General features: G+C 41.3%; 1 protein-coding gene across 8 annotated transcripts in view; it reads left to right on the forward strand.

The window, feature by feature from the left end:
* Positions 1–19,252, forward strand: part of CUX1 (cut like homeobox 1) — a 270,012-nt gene that overhangs the window by 46,944 nt on the left and 203,816 nt on the right. For all 8 annotated transcript variants that reach the window (XM_030962491.1, XM_030962485.1, XM_030962487.1 and 5 more), the window contains exon 2: positions 2,784–2,894. In XM_030962491.1, coding sequence (XP_030818351.1) covers positions 2,784–2,894 — 111 coding nt within the window. The remainder of the gene's footprint in view (positions 1–2,783; positions 2,895–19,252) is intronic.

Below are 19,252 nucleotides of genomic sequence, written 5' to 3' on the forward strand. Positions count from 1 at the left end.
TAATGCATTGGCCACATTAATTTTTTTTTTAAGATTGGGCTATCTCATGAGATTAAATCACAAAAGTATGAAAAATCCACCATTAGTCCTTGTGGGTGATAAACCTGTATCTATTATTAGGTTTAAATAAATGAAACTTGCACTGTACACTGCTCATATCAAGTAAGGAAGAAAAGATTAGCAATTTTCCAAACAGTTTTGATTTGGGTCTTATTAACTATGCCATGGCTTGAAGATTTAATACCTTCTTTTGTATCAGATCATGGGATTAGATACCTGCTGCTCCTCAGCTGGAATTCAATCTCACACTCTCAGTTGCTCATCAGCGCAAGATGTGGAGCTCCAGAGCCAGAGCTCAGTGGAGTGGTGAGCTGTGCCTGATATGTCACAGGAGGAAATATTTTGTGGGGAGGAATGATCAGAGCTGTCCCAGAAGGAATTCAGAAGGTAAAGGGAAGGAGCCTGGTGTAAGTGCACCATGGCACTGGTATCAATCAGGCAGTGAGGTGAGAAATTCCTTTGTCATTTGCTCCCTGACTCTTCATGGTAGCACAAAATATGGAATTTATTTCTTTTTTTATCCAGTTCTTTTTCTTTCTTGTCTCTAAACTTGGAAGCACAGGTCTTTAAAAGCCTTGCTTTTCCATTGCTCAGGTTCCTTGCTAGGGATTGAAATCAGAAACCAAAGCACTTGGTTCTTTCCTCCACTGAAATTCCCTCTTACTTCATGATTTGTGTTTTCTTTGCTTGGCTCTAAATGTGTGCTTCCTTTTTAAATATAGTTTTCCAAGTTTCTGGCCGTACCAGATTGTTTATATTTTTTAAAAGCCTTCTGCTTAGCCGTTATATTGCTCTTTATAGTTCTGCTTAACCACATTGGTTTCTGTTGCTCTTTTTTCTTGCATAAACTTAGCTGGGATGAATTTCAAATGTGGTTTATCCAACTGTTAAGTATTTCCCACTTTTCTGCAATAGATTTCACATATGTTACAGAATTCCAAACCAAGATCTGGTGGACATGTTGCCCTGTTTCTTTACCCAAAGTCAGATATAGAAGGATTTTTAAGCATTTCAGTGTCAATATTTAGGTCACTGGTTCCAGCACGCTGCTTAGCTTCAAATCCATTTGTCATATTGAGCTGGTTTCCAAGGATTAGGATAACTATGGTCCATATATTTATTAAAAAATCTTAATTTTTTGCTAATAAACCTAAAAGGGGAAAAAATATTGGTCCTCTTGAGTTGGGAACTCAAAAGGTTTTGTATTTTCCATGCAAAGGTCAAATTGTGGAGTTCCATAAGAGACATGTCCATCCATCCAGGATTTAACCATTCAAAACTGTATCTAAAATTAGGAATTAGGCTTTTTCAGAGTATTTAGATGGTAGTGTTTGTATCAAGTAACAAGTCAGCAACTTGCCCACCTCTTTGGGGTCTGGTATAAGACCTGACAGGAGGTCCCAGGCTTGTGCTTTTGGTCCCTTACAGGCGGCTGAGTTATGAACAAATTCCAGAAGTGTGGCAAATTTCTGGTAGAAAACTGGAGAATATTGGGAGTTTTGCAGGCAGGATGGAGGCACCCTGGCAGAGGCATGAGGTGAAGGTAGACTTGCTCTAGCACATTGTTCTCACTTTTCGTGAACTTTTCTCACAGTCAGGTTTTTCTCTTTTCGAATCAATAAGAGGATAAAACAGTGCCAGATTTCTTCTATGAATTCTTGTTTCTCACGGTGACTTGGGGAACGATGTCTGTAGCTGAATGGAGAGGTTTGCCTTTATTTTTTCATTTTATGTGGAAATACTGCAGAAGAGGCACAAAGTGACACAGAAGATCGAGTGTTGTTGGTTTATGCACTGATAAGTGACCCGTTCAATCTGTTATGGTGACATTTGGAGGCACAGCACTGAGTGGAGGAATTGGGATGGGGATAAAACACTTGGAAAAAGCTGGAAAACAGTGGGGGCTGTGCTTCAGCTCAGTGGAAACCATTGGAAAATACTCTGGCATTCATCAGGTGCTTAAAAAAATATGTGTTTTGGAGAAGAAATGGACATACCTGCTATTGGAGGAATAGATTCCAAAAAGATAATTTTGTATTCAAATAAGGCAAGACTTAAAGGGAAAAGAGCACTGCAGTGGCAGTATGGAATTATATACATATATATACAGTGGAATATATGGAATTATATACAGTATGTCATCAGAAATTAAGAGTGACTGAGGTGTAACCAGTCCAGATTCAAGTATAAGGTTAACCAATATTTGAATTAATAAATTTTTCTAGTAGCATAACTCAAAATGAGAAAAACCAGGATCTTTAAAAAGAGCAGGCAGGTGAAAATAAACCTGATTTGAGTATGTCCAAGATCTGCAACCTTCACTGGACTTGGGAATTTATTAGGAGGTGTATATTGTGTGCCATTGCTCCTGTCCTGTGTCATGCTGGGGTAGAACCATGAATAGTTTTGAGAAAAATGGTGATGTTTTGGTTGCAAGATGGAATGTAAAAGGCTGTAGCCCTTCATTTGCTGTTATCCAGGAGGTCAGATCTCTGGAAGCCTGGTGCTTGTTCTGTGCTGCTCCCTAGCCCTTCCATCTTATATTCCCAATAACATGATGGATGTATGAGGGGTTTTGGGTTTTTTTATTTCTGTGACAAGCAGAGCTCTGACTGAATTTCCGTGTTTTTCTCCTTTTTTCCCTTTTTTTTTGCTTGTTTTGGGTTTTTTTGTGGGTGTTTGTTTGTTTTGTTTATTTTGTTTATGTTTATTTTTCTTTACAGAGGGAGCTCGATACCACAGCAACAATATTGGCGAACCGGCAAGATGAAAGTGAGCAGTCCAGGAAAAAACTTATTGAGCAAAGTCGTGAGTTCAAGAAAAACACTCCAGAGGTAAGGAGAAAAGCTGTCCCAGTCTCTTGCTGTAGTAGGTGGTCTTAGGCATGTAGAAGTGATGATTTCTTCTTAATGTTTATTTCTATAATTTTCTTGTATTTATTGCCAGGTCCTTATCTGCTTATTTCTGATGTTTTCCTCATCAGGGAGCTTTTGCATTCTGTAAATACTGAAATGTGGATTGATGTTTTTAGAGGAAGCATCAACACTGGCCTTCAAACAGGCTTGCTCTAAATTATATAATAATGTGAAACCTGGAGAATTGCAAAAAAAAATTCTTCACCAGTCCAAGCTCTCAGAGCGCTTGGATGCAGAAAGTGACATTTTGCTGCCTAAATAAATCTATATCAAGGGCATAACTTCAAAGATGCTCATTTTTCCATCAAAAATCACATTAAGTTTCACTGTTGATTTCACTGGAAACACAACAAGGTCAGGGCTGAGCCAAGCTCCCCTGGGAGGACAGGTGTGGGGCAAAAGCAGGGGTAAAACCAGTGGGGAAACTGGGAGAGGTGAATATGATGTGTGAGAAACTGGGAGTGCTTAAACTCCTCATGAGCAGTCACCTCAAACCTACAGATAATCTCACTTGGTTCCCTGCTGAAAGCAGAGCAGTGCTCAGGGCTGGCTGGCTCCTCTGTTTGTTTTGTGGATTTGGGTATTTTTTTCCCCTGCTGATTGCCAGCAATCTGTTCATCCAGGAATGTTGTGGCATTTCAAAGCCAGTTCCAGATAACTGATCTGCCAGCACCAACTCCTTCCAAGGCTCTTCCTGGGAGGGAAGCAGCAGGCAGCTCTCCCAACCTTCAGTGCTGCTTCTCCAGCAGCAGATGCTGCCCTGCATCCCAGGGGATGCAGCTCTTTGGGGTCTGTCCTGCTCTGCTCTCAGGGGCTCTGTCTCTCTGTGGCAGGCCCAGGGTTTTTCTTGGTGATGGTTCTGTCACACCCAGGGCATTTCTCTGGGTTTACATAAACACCCCAGAGAGCAGAGCAGGACTTGTCTGCAAATCCCTTGGCACCTCAGATTCTCGTTCATCTGAAGCCTGAGAAGATGAAAGTGCCAGGACTTGTGGGGATTAAGGAGAGTGGACAACTGGGCTTTGGAAAAGGCTTGCAGAGCTTGGGAAGGAGTGAAGTGCATTTGTTTGGGATCTGAGGGGTCAGGAGGGAGGGGAGAAGGGAAAGTACCAGCAGGGTGAGAGCCTGGCAGGGAAAACGTGGATGGTTTGGTGTTGGGAATGGTGTTGGAGCTGGGCTTTGGGTGGGAGGGCTCCCCCAGGCTCTGGGGAGAGCAGGAGGTCCCTGGGAGCTGTGCAGGCTCTGAAGAAATCACCTTTAACCCCCACAAGGCTCTCATGGTTTCAGGCTGTGGCCATGGAAAGGCTTCTTCAAACCAGTGCTGCTCCTTCCCTCACTCCTCCCCCCTTATCTCATGCCCATTACATCTCAACAGCTTCTCACAGTGATAATCACTAAACATCCTGGGGATGCTGCCCTGCATCCCTGGGGATGCTGACCCAGACAGGGGGAGCAGGAGGGACTCCTGGGGAAGAGGCAGTGTTGTTTATCTGGTGTCCTGAGGAGGCTTTTTGGGGCAGAAATCAGTTCTCTTTGGAGAAAAGAGAATTTGGGGAGTGCAGGACTTTTTAAAAGGTGTAAAAGAATTTGAAGAGTGAGTTCAGGAGCTGTGAGAGGATGAGTTGATTCCCTTTGCAAAGTATTGGGAAGAAAAGGAGGAAGGAGAGAAGTGAAAGAATATACTCAAACAGATCCTCTTGTAATTACTTTAAGATATATAGTGGGAAATGATAGGCAATTAGTCCTGTCTAGTAAGGAGGATACAGAAGTTATATCATTGGATGGGAAGGTTTTAAATATTATTTTACAAAATACAATTCTGTAGCCTCTATTCTCTTCCAGAATACATGAGTTTTATTTATTCAAAAACAACACTCTGAACATCCCCAATGTTTGAGGAAATTGGGATCTCTGCTAGGTTCTACATCCTCATCTTTGTCCTGGGACCCCTATGAAACCACATTCCTTTAGAACTTTGCATGAAATTTTGGGTTCTTTCTTTGTCTGCCTTCTCTGCCGTGGTGCTCTTCTGCAGCTTTATTTCTGAAGAGCAACTTCTACTTCCTCTGACTAAGAATGAAAAAGGGATCAAAGAATTAGAAGGAAGTATCTGAACTGTAGGAACAGGCAGCTGTAACCAACCTGAGATGTAGTTTTTATCCCCAGGGGCATGGAGGGAGCTCAGATGTGGAAGGTCTGTCCTGTCCAAGGGATTTGCTGTGGTGGTGGGGGTGTCCAGCTGGAAAACTGCAGTGGATTTCCTCCTCACACAAAACTTACAGCTTGTGCAGTGTGTGTTCACCTTCAGTTGTTTTTTGCACCCCCAAAAAAGCAGGGAGGTCTGTGAATATTTCTCAAAACTTCAGCAGTTTTGGGGGCAGTTGGAAATCAGGAGGAGGGATCAGCAACTGCAGCTTTGTCTGGAAACCTCCCCAGGATGGGAAACATCCTTGAGGTGGACAGGGAATGCACAGGGGGACAATGGCATCTCCAAACTGATACATTTAAATTTCTAAAACAACCAGTGTGCTCTTTTTCATAATTAAAGAGTTCTGTGGGAGAAAACCAGCCTGGATGCAGAATGTTCTTCAGCTAGATAAAAAACCCAGTGTACAGCTCAATTTCAATTTCCACAATGAAGTAACAACTTTCTTGGCATTAAAAGAAGAAACAAAGCCACAAAGATGGAATTGTTAAATGTAACTATTTGTTTCAGAAATGTACTTTCCATTTTGTGTTGTATTGTGCCTGCATCCCTGGTTTGGGCTGTGCCAGCATCTCTTTTCCTCTGCCCTTGCCAGTCCCACCATAAATCAGGAGACAAGTGTGGATTGCCTTGACTTTCCTATTCATTGCTGCCTCTAGACTTTCCATAATATCCCCTTGAAAGTTATCTCCTGTGCAGCAGAAAAGGATTCCAGAAATTGCTAATGAAGTTGAGGAGATTTCTGTTTCTTTTTCCTTTAAAAGTTGTGACAGATCTTTTTGGGTCATTTCTGCCTTCTTTGCAAATTATCAAATTGCTGCAAAAAAAGCAATACAATGTTTTCATGTTTGGAGGAATGTCCCTAAGGCTTTTGGTATTTAAAAATGTTAAAATACTATTTCTGTCTTGGCATACTGGGAGATGACTCTGGGAAGAAGGATCTCATGTTTGGGAACTTCACGTGAACAGAAAATTCAGCAGTGGTTGTGCAGAAACTTTCAGAAAGGGTTCTTAACCTGTTATTGCAAAAATATTCTTTACCTCCTCACACCTTTTAGGAGGTCATGTCAGACCTGCTGCTCATAGATGTTTTGGAGTATTTTCAGTCTCAATTTGTTTCCCCCTGAGCAGCTACTGTGGAAGGCTGAGCCTGGTCAGGAGATTACTTGAAACATCAATTTTACATGACTGTTACTTGGAAGACATCTCCAAATATATCATGTGAATTGCCAGCCTCCATCAGATGATTATTTTCTTACAGTGACAAATCCTGAACTGTTGTGACCAACTGTGGTATTTCTGGGGTATTTTAACCTCTGTGAAATTCTTGTTTTACTTACTCCTGTCCTCATATGTCAATTCTGGTGTATATAACAGAATGCTTGAATTGCCATCTTTGAGAATTGGGGTTTTTTTAGTCTCTAAAAAATTCCAGGTGCACAGGTTAATAATTTTTGGCATGAAGTGTAGGTAGTTCCTAATGTTGCTTTTGTTTTTACCCAGATTCTTCGTTCAGTAACCACTTTTTGCTTACTTATTTCTGTTTTAAACATTGAAAAGCTTATCTAATACTTTCACTTTTAAGCCTGTTTAACCTGTAACTCTCCATTGCTTTTCTCTAGGATTTGGCCAGGTAAGCCAGGTAATATTGAGCTGTGGGGTTATTACAGGGGTCACAAGACAAAAGCCCAGCCTGGGGGACCTGGGTCAGCTGCTCTTGGGAAATGAAATAAACAACTAATTTTGTAATGGGAGATCATGAGCTCTACAAAATCAGGCAGGTGTGAGGTGCCAGAATTAGAGACAGGAGCTTGCTCTTTTGCTGTGGGCCCTGGTTTTTATCCTGATGGATAAAATAATAAATTTGAATGAGTGATTCCTCGCTGGTTTTGCCCTTTGCAGTTTCTGGGTTGTAAATGAATTCAGCTGGTGAGATTGAGAAAGTCAAGATTACCTTTAAATGCCCAAATTCCCACCAGAATCCTGTAAAGCAGATGAAAAGTTCAGTGGGCAGAGTTATGGAGGGATGTGGGAGAACCTCTAAGCACAGAAACGTAAATTCTCAAAGAAGGATGCTCTGGAAAATGAAATATGAGAAAGTGCTAGAAAACAAAATAATACCTGAACACTGACTGTGTGGAGGGGTAGCCTGCTGACCTGAGCCCTTGGTTCATCTCAAATAAATGACATTTACCTGCCTACATCAAAGCTGTTTTCCATCAGTGTCACCCAAGCAATCCCCATCCTGCTCCATCAGTTCTGCAGTGCCCCAAAGAGAGAGAAAAATGCCTGTAAAATCTTCTGTTACACAAGTAATGGTTTTATTCCTCATGTTGTGTGTCAAAGTGATGCATATCTTTAAGATCCACAACCTTTTAAAAAAATATTATAATTGTAAGTCATAAGGAACTAAAGGAAATTAAGTTATTATGGAAGGGCTCCGTTTTTCAAAGTGCAAAATTCTCAAATTCTTTGTCCCCAGTGTTTCTGGACTATTCTATTGAAATAGCCAGTCTCTACAGCAAAATATAATATAATTAAGGGTAAAAAAAATTTAAATAAATCTGCTGCTTGAATTAGTTCTTGAAATGAGAGCAGAATCTTCAGAATTGTGGGTAATGTTGATTCCCAGAGACTTTGCTCAGTCAACTTTGGTCTAGTCTGTGTGACAAAGTGGAAATGATAACAAAATCTACTGAAAACACACAGTCTGTCTGAGGATAATTGATGTTCTCAGTGTCTGTGTACAGAGGGGTGAATATTGATTTGCTGCCATCTACAGCTGGGTTGTTCCACTCCTTTTATTGTTTTCTTTTTTCCTTCCCCCCTCCTTTTTCCTTTTCCCACTTTCCTTCTTTTTTTTTCCCCTCTTCTTTCCTTTTTTTATTTTTTTTTCCCTTTCCCTCCCAGTTTTCTCTTTTTTCCCCCTTTGATGAATACCTCTCCTTTAGGATAATATTTAGGTGCCATGTCCTGTCTTCCCATGTTTTTATTCTTAAGAGCTTTGTTTGCCAGGTAAATGATTTTTATGATAATTTGTACTACATGAGCTTGGCATTTCAAAAGCTAAATGGAGAAGTATATTATTATTATTATTATTATTATTATTATTATTATTATGTGACTTTTCCAGAAAAGTAATAAAATCTATTTCCATATCTTTAAATGTGACCTAAACACCAGTCTTGTGGAGTCAGAGGGGTTAAATCAGGTCCAACCTTATCCTGGATGGATTATTTAATGCATATTTCACTTTAGCATAATCTCTTTGTTCACAGGAAACCCATCACTGTTTCTAACATCTATTTCTATATTATGATCTCTTGCTGCCTTTTTATTGGAAGTGAGAGGACACTAAAACAATTATAATTCACAGTTGTATTTTTCTAGGATTCTCCTAAAACTGATCTCCATTGACCATTCCTACCATACCCAGTAAACTTCATTAATTTATTTTTTTTTAATAATTGTCTTTATTGTCTTAAATTGTGCTGTTCCCAGCAGGGCAGGGTGGCAGCAGAATCTGTGCAATTTATTTGGGAATAACAGGCCTTGAGAAAGTCTTTTTAGCAAATGAGGCCATATTTTGGGGATTATTGCTGTGTAGGATTTCATAGTTTATGGTTTTCAAACTCCATTTGAAAGGTCTGAAACCCAGGAAAGGAGCTCCCCTGACCTGCAGACTGTGTTGTGTTTTTGGGCAGAGAAGTTTAATTTAAAGCATTTTTCTGAAACCACATGACTTATGCCACTTTGAGTTACTCTTACTCCATTTGCTTTCAAGATACTCTTAAATCAATTTCCTACAACACATTTACCTCAAAAGTCTTCTTGTACATCTGAAAATATATAGGCAATTACTTTATTCAGGAGCTCCAAAAATATTCAAGAGGGGGACACATCTGATGCAACCAAGCTCATTGGAGCAGTTGAACAAATTAATTCCTCTGAAATCACTTGCTGTTAGTAATGCAGATTTCTTTCATTTGGGCATTTCCTGGTTGAGCATTCTTGAGAGCTGAAAAATTCACTTTTCTTCTCCCAGCCTTGGCTGCAGGTAGTGGATTTCAGCAATGCCAAGGGTGCAGCATTTTCCATTGCAGAAAAGGAGAAAAGGGGATATTTGGGGTATTACTGTGCTTTACAAAGGGACACACTTGTAAGCAAATATTTACAAGTTAATCTCTCTTGTTAAGCCTTTGATGCTGCAGTGAGGTTCTGCTGTCGCTGGGGCTGAAAGGAGGCAAAGCAAACAGTTTGTTTTTCTTTTTCCCTGGCTCTTCTTGCCTGGGCCTGGACCTTGCAGGGCTGACCCAGTTGGAAAGTGGCCAGAGCAGGGGAGGCTTGGGGGTGAGGGCTGAAAGAGGAGAACCTTTTCAAGGTCACAACTCAAGGAAAAAACCTGAGTCTGACAGAGCATTTTGTCATCCTTCCTCCTGCAGGATGGTTGGACTTTATGTAGTGTGCATTAAGATATAATCTGATTTATTGATGTAGCATTGACTGGCTTTTAAGGGAAAATATTGTCAGTTTTTTAGTTGAAATAATGGAGATTTTTCTCACTGTGGTACCAACAATTACCAGCCATTCTTACTTTCTATTTTAGCTAAGCTAAGCATAAAACTTGGAATTTGTATGGAGATCACTCACAAAGCGAGTCTGAAGTTCAGTTCCTAAATTTCCTCTGAACAATAATAACTAATAAGTTTGACTTATTTTCAAGATTTTAAAAAATTAGTTTGACTTATTTTCAATAGTTTGACTTATTTTCAATAGTTTGACTTATTTTCAAGAATTACAAAAATAACAGGCATCAATATCCCTGCTCTTCCTTCTTATGTGTATTTACCAAGTGAAGAAATAATTAAACATCTTCACTTAGTATTTTTCCTTTTTTATTTTGTCTGTAAGCTCATCTGCACCACCTCAAAGTGACTCAGGTGTAATTAAAGGAACATATTGTTCTCATTAAAATCACAATATTGTCACAAATAACTCTTTTAACAGAGTTAGGAGTTGCCAGTTAGGAGAGATTCTTGTTGCTCTGACAGTGGATAAGTGAATAGTTGGATCTGCTTGAAAGAAAACCAGAAACTATTAATATGGGGAGTAAAAATACTCACAAACCAAATCCCCAAAGTACAAATGATAGTTTGAAGCTTTTCTATTAAACACCCTCCCAAATGTCCCAGGTTTCTGCAGGGCCACTCTGTTGTTGTCAGTTTTGGATGAAGTTGATTTTTAAGGGGAGGAATGTCTGTAAAATGCTCTTAAAACCTATTTTCTTCCAGGAATTTTGAGTGTGTTTTGCTTGCTTAAAGCAAAAAAATGCTTCCTGGTAACAATTTTAAAGTAAATTAAATGACAGATGAGAATTAGAGCAGTTGAGAGTAATTTTTATTTTGGAATTCTTTTTGCATTAACACATCTGCAGTGTTGATGAATATATGGAAAAATGAAATTGTGCTTCTATCCTGCCATGTCTCCAGTGTGACAATAAATCACCTTTTTTCCTTTTAAAACGTCTGGCCTTGTAATTTATGTTTGCATAACCCATTACTAAATTCATAGTAGGTGTTTTAGTTGGCAGGCACAATTCCAGGGATTCAGTGGACCTATTTTAATACTGAGCTTTTGTTACTGTTCATAATTATGTGTAGAAATATATGTATTTTCTTAATTATAAAAAAACAGCCTGCTTTAACTTTGGATCTCTTCTCACTTCCTCCAGACAAATAGTGCTTTAAAGCTTTGAAAGAATTAGTGCTTTTTTTGACTTGAGAAAAGAAATGGATTTACCAGGCTGAGGGTTTTTTCCAGTTTTGAAAAAGCAAAACACAAAAAAAGTAATAAAGTACAAAAAGCAAAGTTGTGATGCATCCCTGGTGCTATTTAGAATTTTTGAGGATTCTTTATATTTTATAGACCAGTTGTAAATATTTAGGGCAGCATCAAGACAGTATGCAAATAAAAGAAGTTTTATTAATAACCATTATCTGGCCTGTGGTAATAAATATGTATGACTCACATAGGAATAAACCCACCCAATAAATATAAAAGCCATACAAAACCATTAACAATTTTTAATGGACTTGCAGATGGAATAATTTAATGCAACTGTAGTTACTCAGGTTCCAGCTCCTGTAACTATTCCTCATCTCCTTGAAAGCTTTCATCTGAAATACATTGCCACCATTCAGGATTCCACCTTGTCTCTGTTTAAAACCATAAAGCTGTGGTTTCACAATTTTTGAAGCACTAATGCTTATTTATGGCCACAGTTCTGCACTTTTTAAGTACAGAGGTGGTTATTTATCTATTGAACATCCAGTGACTTTTTAAAAAGGAAGTTTTTCTTCAGAAGCAGCAGCACTAGGCCAGTGTTGAACAGGAAGGATGAGGAGTTGGGAAGGAGCTCTGGGGATACCTTGGGACAGATTTCTTCATTCTTGTCACCCTGGGACACTGGGGTTGTGTTCCCCATCCCTGGAAGTGTCCAAGGCCAGGTTGGATGGGTTGGAACAACCTAGATAGTGGAAGGTGTCTCTGCCCCTGTGGAACTGGATGAGCTTTAATGTCCCTTCCAACCCACCCCATCCCATGATTCTATTATTACTTATTAAGATTGAAGCTGTTAAAGGACCCAAACTTGAGACACGTCTGCCCCAAAGTGGTTTTCTTGTGGTTCTCTGAAATGGAGAAAGCAATGAAAAATGCTCAGTTCCTAAATGAAAGCAGTGTGGACTTGGATGGTAGATCCAGCACCATCACATCTCATAAAAAGCTTCTGCTGTGGTTTTCTCTGTGCTTTGTTTCCTACTGGGTAAAAACCCAGTAATTTAAATTATTTTTTAGAATATCTCAGATTTGTCAGTGCTTGTGTGTGTGGGCACCAAGGTCCTTTTAATAAAACATTGCAAAAGAAACTTGTGTTGCTGGGCTGAATGCTGATAGACGAGCTGCTCTGAGGAAAACATTCTCCAAACATTCTGCAGGTTCAAAGCTGCTTTTAATCCAAACCTTTCATCCTCTGCGAGAGGGCGCCGGGAGTGCTCTCAAAAACGCCCCAAAGTGTTCAAACTCCTGAGTCCTGTTTGTCAGAAGCCATTTGAGCCCAACTCTTCAGCACTTTCTGTGCACTTTGGGGCATGTCCACACCTGCAGTGGAGCTGTGCTAAACTGGCATGGCCATGGCTTTCAAAGGCAGCTTTAATTCCTTCCTTGGCAGCACAGGCGGCTCCTTTCAAGCTGGGACTTTGCTGCACCCAGTGCCACATCTCCCAGGCCTTAATCAGACAAATTAACCTGTTGCTGATTATCCCCTCTGCCCCTAATTCCTGCTGATGAGGTGCTGAAGGACTGGGATGGGTCAATCAGTGAGTGAAAACAAGGAGCCAGAGGTGGGTTTGGGGCTGCACTCACCTGCCCTGCCTGGCTGTTGGGATCTCTGCTGGTCAGAGTGAACCCAAGAAAAGTTCAAAAGTCTCTTTCCCCAGCCTGGCCCTTGAAGAAGGAGTCAGAGCTCTTCATTTCTCAGTCTCAAGGTTGTTTATTGTTTCTTATCTATAAAAAATTTTTTCCTGCCCTGCCGAGGTCCATCCAGCAGGACAGTTCCAGGCACTCTGCCTGCCCCCAGGGCAGTGTTATGTCTTTATACTAAAAACTACATGCACAATGTTTACAATTCCTTTCCAATACCCATCACCTATGTTAGACAGTGAGCTTCTACTCTAAACCAATCTGTAAGTGCCAACATCACAGCAGAAGATGGAGGCCAAGAAGAAGAAGAAGGAGAAAGGCTGGACACACCCAGATCCCTCCATCTTGCCTCCTGAACCCCCATACCAAAAACCCCAAAATCTACTTTTTCCCCCTGTGATAACTTCACTATTGTTCTACTTAAACTGTTGTGGCTTGCAGATCTTCATCCAAGGTTGGTGATTTGCTCCATGGGTCATAATCAAACCCACCCAGGTGTTTTGGGCTCTGTGCCAGGGTCTCTGAGCCCCCTGGCACGGGTCTTGGCTGTCCTAGACAGCCAGAGGGATGTGCTGGGTTCCCACACCTGGTAGGAGCCAGGTTATCCTGCCTGCAATGCCTGCATGCTTGACTGTCTGCAAACATCATCCCTTGCTCCTTGGGAAGCTCTAGCCATTGAGAATATATCCAGTGCTTTTTGGGAAACTGTCCATTGGCTGTGGGAAACCATCCACTGCTCCCTCATGAGCTTTTCAGGGCCTTCCTGGGCTGGGCAGTGCTCAGCTGCAGGAACTGGGATCAGCTTCCCAAATCACTTTTTTTGCTTTCTAGTAAAACTCAACCAGGCACTTGGTTCCAAGGACTAGGTAATGGTCTCCATGGCAGGCATTGTGTGTGAGATGAGAAGGTAGAAAATCACCCAGGTTCACTTCCATATTATCATTCATGGGAATGCTGAAACATTTGTGATACGCCTTTAAACCCTGGCATCTTACTGCAAAGTGCACATGTTGCTTCCCACAGTGCCCTTGGTTCATCCATGCAGGTAAAATGAGGGCAGCAATAAAGAAATGAAGTGCTGCTTTGTTAGGAAAGGGAAGACATTATTAGTCTAAAAAAAGATTTCAACAAAATCAGCTAACTGGTTGAAGTAGTTCTTCAATTAATGCTTGAAAAAGCAATAAGTTTAAAATGTTCTTTCAGTCAGTCACAGGAAAAGGCATATATTAAGCTCACCTGTTGAGAGGATTATCTCTGCTAAACACACTCATTTTACTTGAGACCAAAATAGATCCTTAAAAAATTAATACTGAAATAGGTTTACAGCCGATAGAGAGATTTCCTTCAGACCTGTTTTGTGGTATGCTCATCTGCTTTTTCAGGAATTTTAAGCATTGAAGGAATGAAGTCAAAGCTGCTGCTTGTCTTTGAAATGGATGCCTCTTTGATAAGCCTCTGATCTCTGTACCCAGAGTTGTAGTAGCAGATTCAAACACTGATTGTAAAATTGGGAGACTAAAATGTAGCCACGACAGCTTCAAACACTCTGTCTCTCTGTCAGATTCAATGCACAGGACATTGCCAGGAGTTAAAACGATGCAAAATTAAAGTAGCCTACTAAATTTACCTGCCATGGAGAATCCACAAAAGAGCTGCCACTTCTAATCCTCCAATTCGTTTCAAATTATTATTTTTTCAAATTGGACTCCCTGATCTCTTCAGCTCAAGCTGTTGTAGAGATTTGAAGAGCTGTCTCTTCTTGTCAGATCACTGGTTTAATAATAATAATATCTTACATTTATATAGTCCTTTTCATCCCTCAGCTTCCCAAAGTGCTTTACAAGCTCTCTATACACAAAATCATGCGAGCACCTCTTGGGTGGCTGCTGCTCATCAGCTGCAGGAGTGTCTGGCAGCTCCTTTCCTCCATCCTCACTCCCTGAAAGCACCAGGGAGAGGTAAAAGACAAGGAGATGATCCCAGTGCATCCCAAGGGAATCAGAACCACTGCTGGGATGTCCTGCCCACCCCAAAACTGGGGACACAGTAAAGAACAACCATCACTGCAGGCTTGCTGGTTTGTTTTCTGATGATTTATGTGTTATTTCATTGTACTCACAGCCTGAAAAATCCCTGTATCTGGAATTTGAGGGAGCAAGAGGAGTAACTTGGTACCATCCCTTCAAAAATGTACATGGGAAAGTGTAGGTACCTTGAATATAAAGCAGTTATTAATAAAAAAGAGTCCAAACCTCTACCCAGATGTTCTTACTCATCTGTTTTTTGTTGGAGACTGATGGAGAGCTGTCCTGACCTGTCAGCAAGTGCCTTCAATGGTTTCTTTAAACCTCCAGAACCTGGGGATGATGGTGCAGAACAGATTTTTGTCAAATTAGTTCTAACTCTTGAGGTAATGATTCCTGGGAGGGAAGAGGCATTGAAGTGGCATGAGGCTGCTCATTAGTGGAGGAGGCACAAAGTGAGAGCAGCCACTCTGCAGTGGTTCTCCAAGGGAAAATGGCCAAGAACACAATGATGGAGGTTTAGACACAATTAATATAATGAGTTCAGGTTTCTGTAAGCATTGATCTGGCTTATTTTTTTTGTTTCCTTTAGTACTTCTTGGTTTGGCTTCATGTGTGCCCTTCCCAAGATTGCTGGTGCTGAAAGGAATATGAAAAATAAACAAAAAAAAAAATCAGGGACTGCTAAACTTAAGAGTCACTGACACGTCTGCAGAACATCCTGCTGTGCTGTGCTCATCTGAATTTGGATCATGTCCAACCTCATAACTTTTTCAAATTATCCTGAATTTTGTGTTCTAGATACCATTAGAGACCATTTACTGTGTCCAGATTGATTTCAAATAATTCTGCATTCTTCCTCACCCACCCTTTGGGGGTGGAGAGGATGCTAATGAGGAAGGCTCCTCTTCTGCCTGGGGGGAAAGGGTTTTACTTCAATGGTTTGGAGCCAGGAAGAGGGAAAGCTGGAGGCCCAGACATGGTCTCAGAGGCCTTAAAAATGTGGAAAAATAGAAAGTGTACATCCATAGACACTAATACTAATGGACACTTATCCTGTCTCTGGCTGTAAATTATTGAGATCCTGCTTCTATCTGGTAATGCAACTTAATCAGAATCAGTTTTACTGCTCTGACCCCATAGGGAACCTTCTAATTTCATTTTATTTTACATTTTGTCTAGTCACTGTGCTAGGAAGCTTTGTATCCAGTCTCCTGGTGGCATTTTGAAGTTACAGGCTGTTGTATTTAGCTAAAAACACAGCAATCAGGAGGCTGCAGTTCAGTGCCATGGCTTTTCTCTTGCAGTCCTTCAGCTGAAGGTCAGTGGAGAGGACACAAGGTGCCCAGCAGTTTGCAGTCCTGCACTCTGGGGTGATTAAAAACATCCCAATGCCATGATTTCCCGAGCAGAACTCCCCAAGGCAGCCTGCTGCTGGGCTGTGCTGTGCAGAGAACCTCTCGCTACATCTTGCAGCCTTTTCAAGTTGCAGTTTTGCTTTTCTCTCTCTAAGTACAATGTATGTGGCGTTGCTCATTGTCTCCTCACAGCCTCAGCACTCACTTTGGTTTTTTCCAGACTCCCCATGTGCAACAGCAGCTTTGTAGGCAGCAGGAAACTTGAAAATCAGCTGCTTTACACCTGTGCATGGAGATGAAGGTCAGGTATTGGGGCATCCAAAGGGGACACAGCATTTTAGAGCTCCCAGGGAGGATTTTTCCAAGGCAGAGTGGAATGGTATGAGAGCTCACCTTGCCCACCCAAACACTGCCAGCAGGAGGTGGCACTCTGTCAGAACCCAGGGCATCCCTCTGGCTGTCAGAATGGCCAAGAGCCCTGCCAGGGGGCTCAGAAGCCCTGTGGGTTTGATTATGACCCATGGAGCAAATTACCAACCTTAGATGAAGATCTGCAAACCACAACACTTTAGGTAGAATAATAGTGAAATTATCACAGGGTAGAAAAGTAGATTTTGGGGTTTTTAGAATGGGGGTTCAGGAGGCAAGATGGAGGGAACTGGGCGTGTCCAGCCTTTCTCCTTCTCCTTCTTCTTGGCCTCCATCTTCTGCTGTGATGTTGGCACTTTTGGATTGGTTTAGAGCAGAAGCTCACTGTCCAACATAGGTGATGGGTATTGGGAATACCTATTGTACATGTAGTTTTTAGTATAAAGACATAACACTGCCCCAGGGGCAGGCAGGTGCCTGGAACTGTCCTGCTGGATGGACCTTGGCAGGGCAGGAGAAAAGTTTTTGTAGATAAGATACAATAAACAACCTTGAGACTGAGAACTGAAGAGCTCTGACTCCTTCTTCAAGGGCCAGGCTGGGAAAAGAGACTTTTAACATTTCTCGGGGTCACTCTGACCAGCAAAAGATCCTGAGAGCGCTCCAGCCACCCATCTCCTGTTCCTCCATGAAGGACAGTCACCAATTTTGTGCTGTGCCAGCTGCATTTACTTCTTTAAATAACACATCATTTTTACCTTCATACAATACAGATGACAAGGGGAGGGAGTGGGAGAGGCTGAGGGTTGATGCTGCAGCAGGTCAACATCCTTCCAGCTATTGAGGTAGAAGACACAACATCTGTTTGTAGCTTCCAAGGACATTACTCCCTGCCCAGTGGTGGCAGCAGCATGGCACTGGTGCTGCCCAAGTTGGGGTGTCCATCTCCCACACTGGCCACGAGCTGAGCTCTGCTCGAGCACCTTTCAGTTCAGTAACTCCCATATTTTTATTCTCTCAGCCTAGTCTAGCAGGCTTCTTAAAAGGGATTACACTCCCAAGCCTGGGATTCAAAGCTGGGTTTAATGAGTTTGATGAGCCTGTGTAGCAGACTTGCAGAGAAGCCTGTCTGTCTAAATAGCATTTTTAATAAATTCCCCCTGCTCCGGAGATTAGCGAGATTAGTGCAGGAGGGCTCCTTCCCCATGGATGGTGCCACAGAAAGACAAACTCCACTGATCACTTAGTGTTTGCCAAAAAGGAGTGTCTTTACACTTAAAACAGTGGCTCTCTGGTGCCAGAGCCCTTTGTCCTGGGTCAGCACAGGGTGTGAGGCGTGAGGGGTGTGAGCACCACGCCGTTGGATGCTCAGCTGCATCTCCAGAGCCTTCTACCCTCACCCCATCTGCTGTGGGGGATGCTGCCTGCAGATCTCCCAGAAGTGATAACTTGCTCTAAAAAAACCAAACCCAGCCTTCAGGATTACTTATTAAAGAAAGTAATCTGTGAATTCATGTTGTTTCTTTAAATTTCTGTTGGAATTCTCCAACTGTGAGCTGGCAAAAAGGCACTCAGATGTTCTCTGTGTGCATATTTGCATATAGATATTTATGTGTATGTACACACAATAAAAGGAGCTCTACTCAAAGATGAAACTGGTGATAGTGCCTTGGAGCAAGTGGGCTACAGAATCCCTCCAATGGACAGGCTTTTCCACTGAATTCTGTCTCAACAATAGTGCTGGCACATTTTTAGATGTGTGAATACATATAAATAAGTCTTAGAAAATAGCAACTGGTAAGGAATTTTTTAAGTGAGCAGTAACTGGGTAAAATATGTAAGAGTAGATGGCATGTCTTGTGGGGTACTCACTCTTAAAACCTGTTGCTGGTCCAAAATTAAATATTGCTGTTCTATTTTCCAAATCAGTGTAATTATGGAAGAAGGAAAGAAAAGATTTCTGCATACCTTTTATTTTTTTTTAATAAAAGATGAAAGAGACAACATATTTTGTTGGTAAGCTTTTGAAATATTAGAAGTATTTTGGGAGACAGAGGAGTTGGCAGAGAGCATGTTGTTAGACTGCTGTTCAGGAACAGTAGCAGCTTTCATTGGGTAGGGGCATTTTGATAAATCTGATAACACTCATTTCTGTGACCTTAGAACAGAGATTGTCTAGTCACAAACCTTGGATGAAATATGTGGATAACTTTTCTAAAAATCCCTTTATTACTACAATGATCACGCGGAAAGTTTTTAGGCACATTCTGTTTCCTTTTTCAAATACCTTCCTGCTTTAGAACACAGATGAGGGTTGATATTTTGGGGGATTTGGGGCATTGTTGTCTGTTTTCTGCATTTAACTTCTTTAAATTACACAATCCTTTCAGAGTGTAACTTTTTAAAACACACCCCTACTTTATACCTGCACATATGACCCTGGAAGATGGGGATGGGGAGAGCAACATGAAAAAACAGACAAAATTTGAACACTTGTAAGTTGACTTTTCCCAGTAATAGTTCTTTGATGGTTTGTGTTATTTTCAGCTCTGTAAAAGAGGGTGAAAAAGTGGGGATTTTCCCTTGTTGATGCTTGGCATCATCCACAGCATCATCTGCAGCATTTAAGGATAAGTAGGTATTTAAATGCCAGCAGCATCTCCAGGTTTCTTTCTTCCCTCAGCAATGATCTGAAAGGAGAGAACAAGGCCCACAAGTCCTGACTTGCTGCTGCCAAATAGGAAAGGCTATAATTGAAACTTTGGCATTGGCTGTGTGTCCCTTTCATAAGTATTTGCTTTGTACCTTGCAGGATTAAAAAAATTGGAAGTGAAATACAAT

This window comes from Camarhynchus parvulus, chromosome 19, assembly GCF_901933205.1.
Source record: "Camarhynchus parvulus chromosome 19, STF_HiC, whole genome shotgun sequence".
In the NCBI taxonomy this organism is placed as follows: domain Eukaryota; kingdom Metazoa; phylum Chordata; class Aves; order Passeriformes; family Thraupidae; genus Camarhynchus; species Camarhynchus parvulus.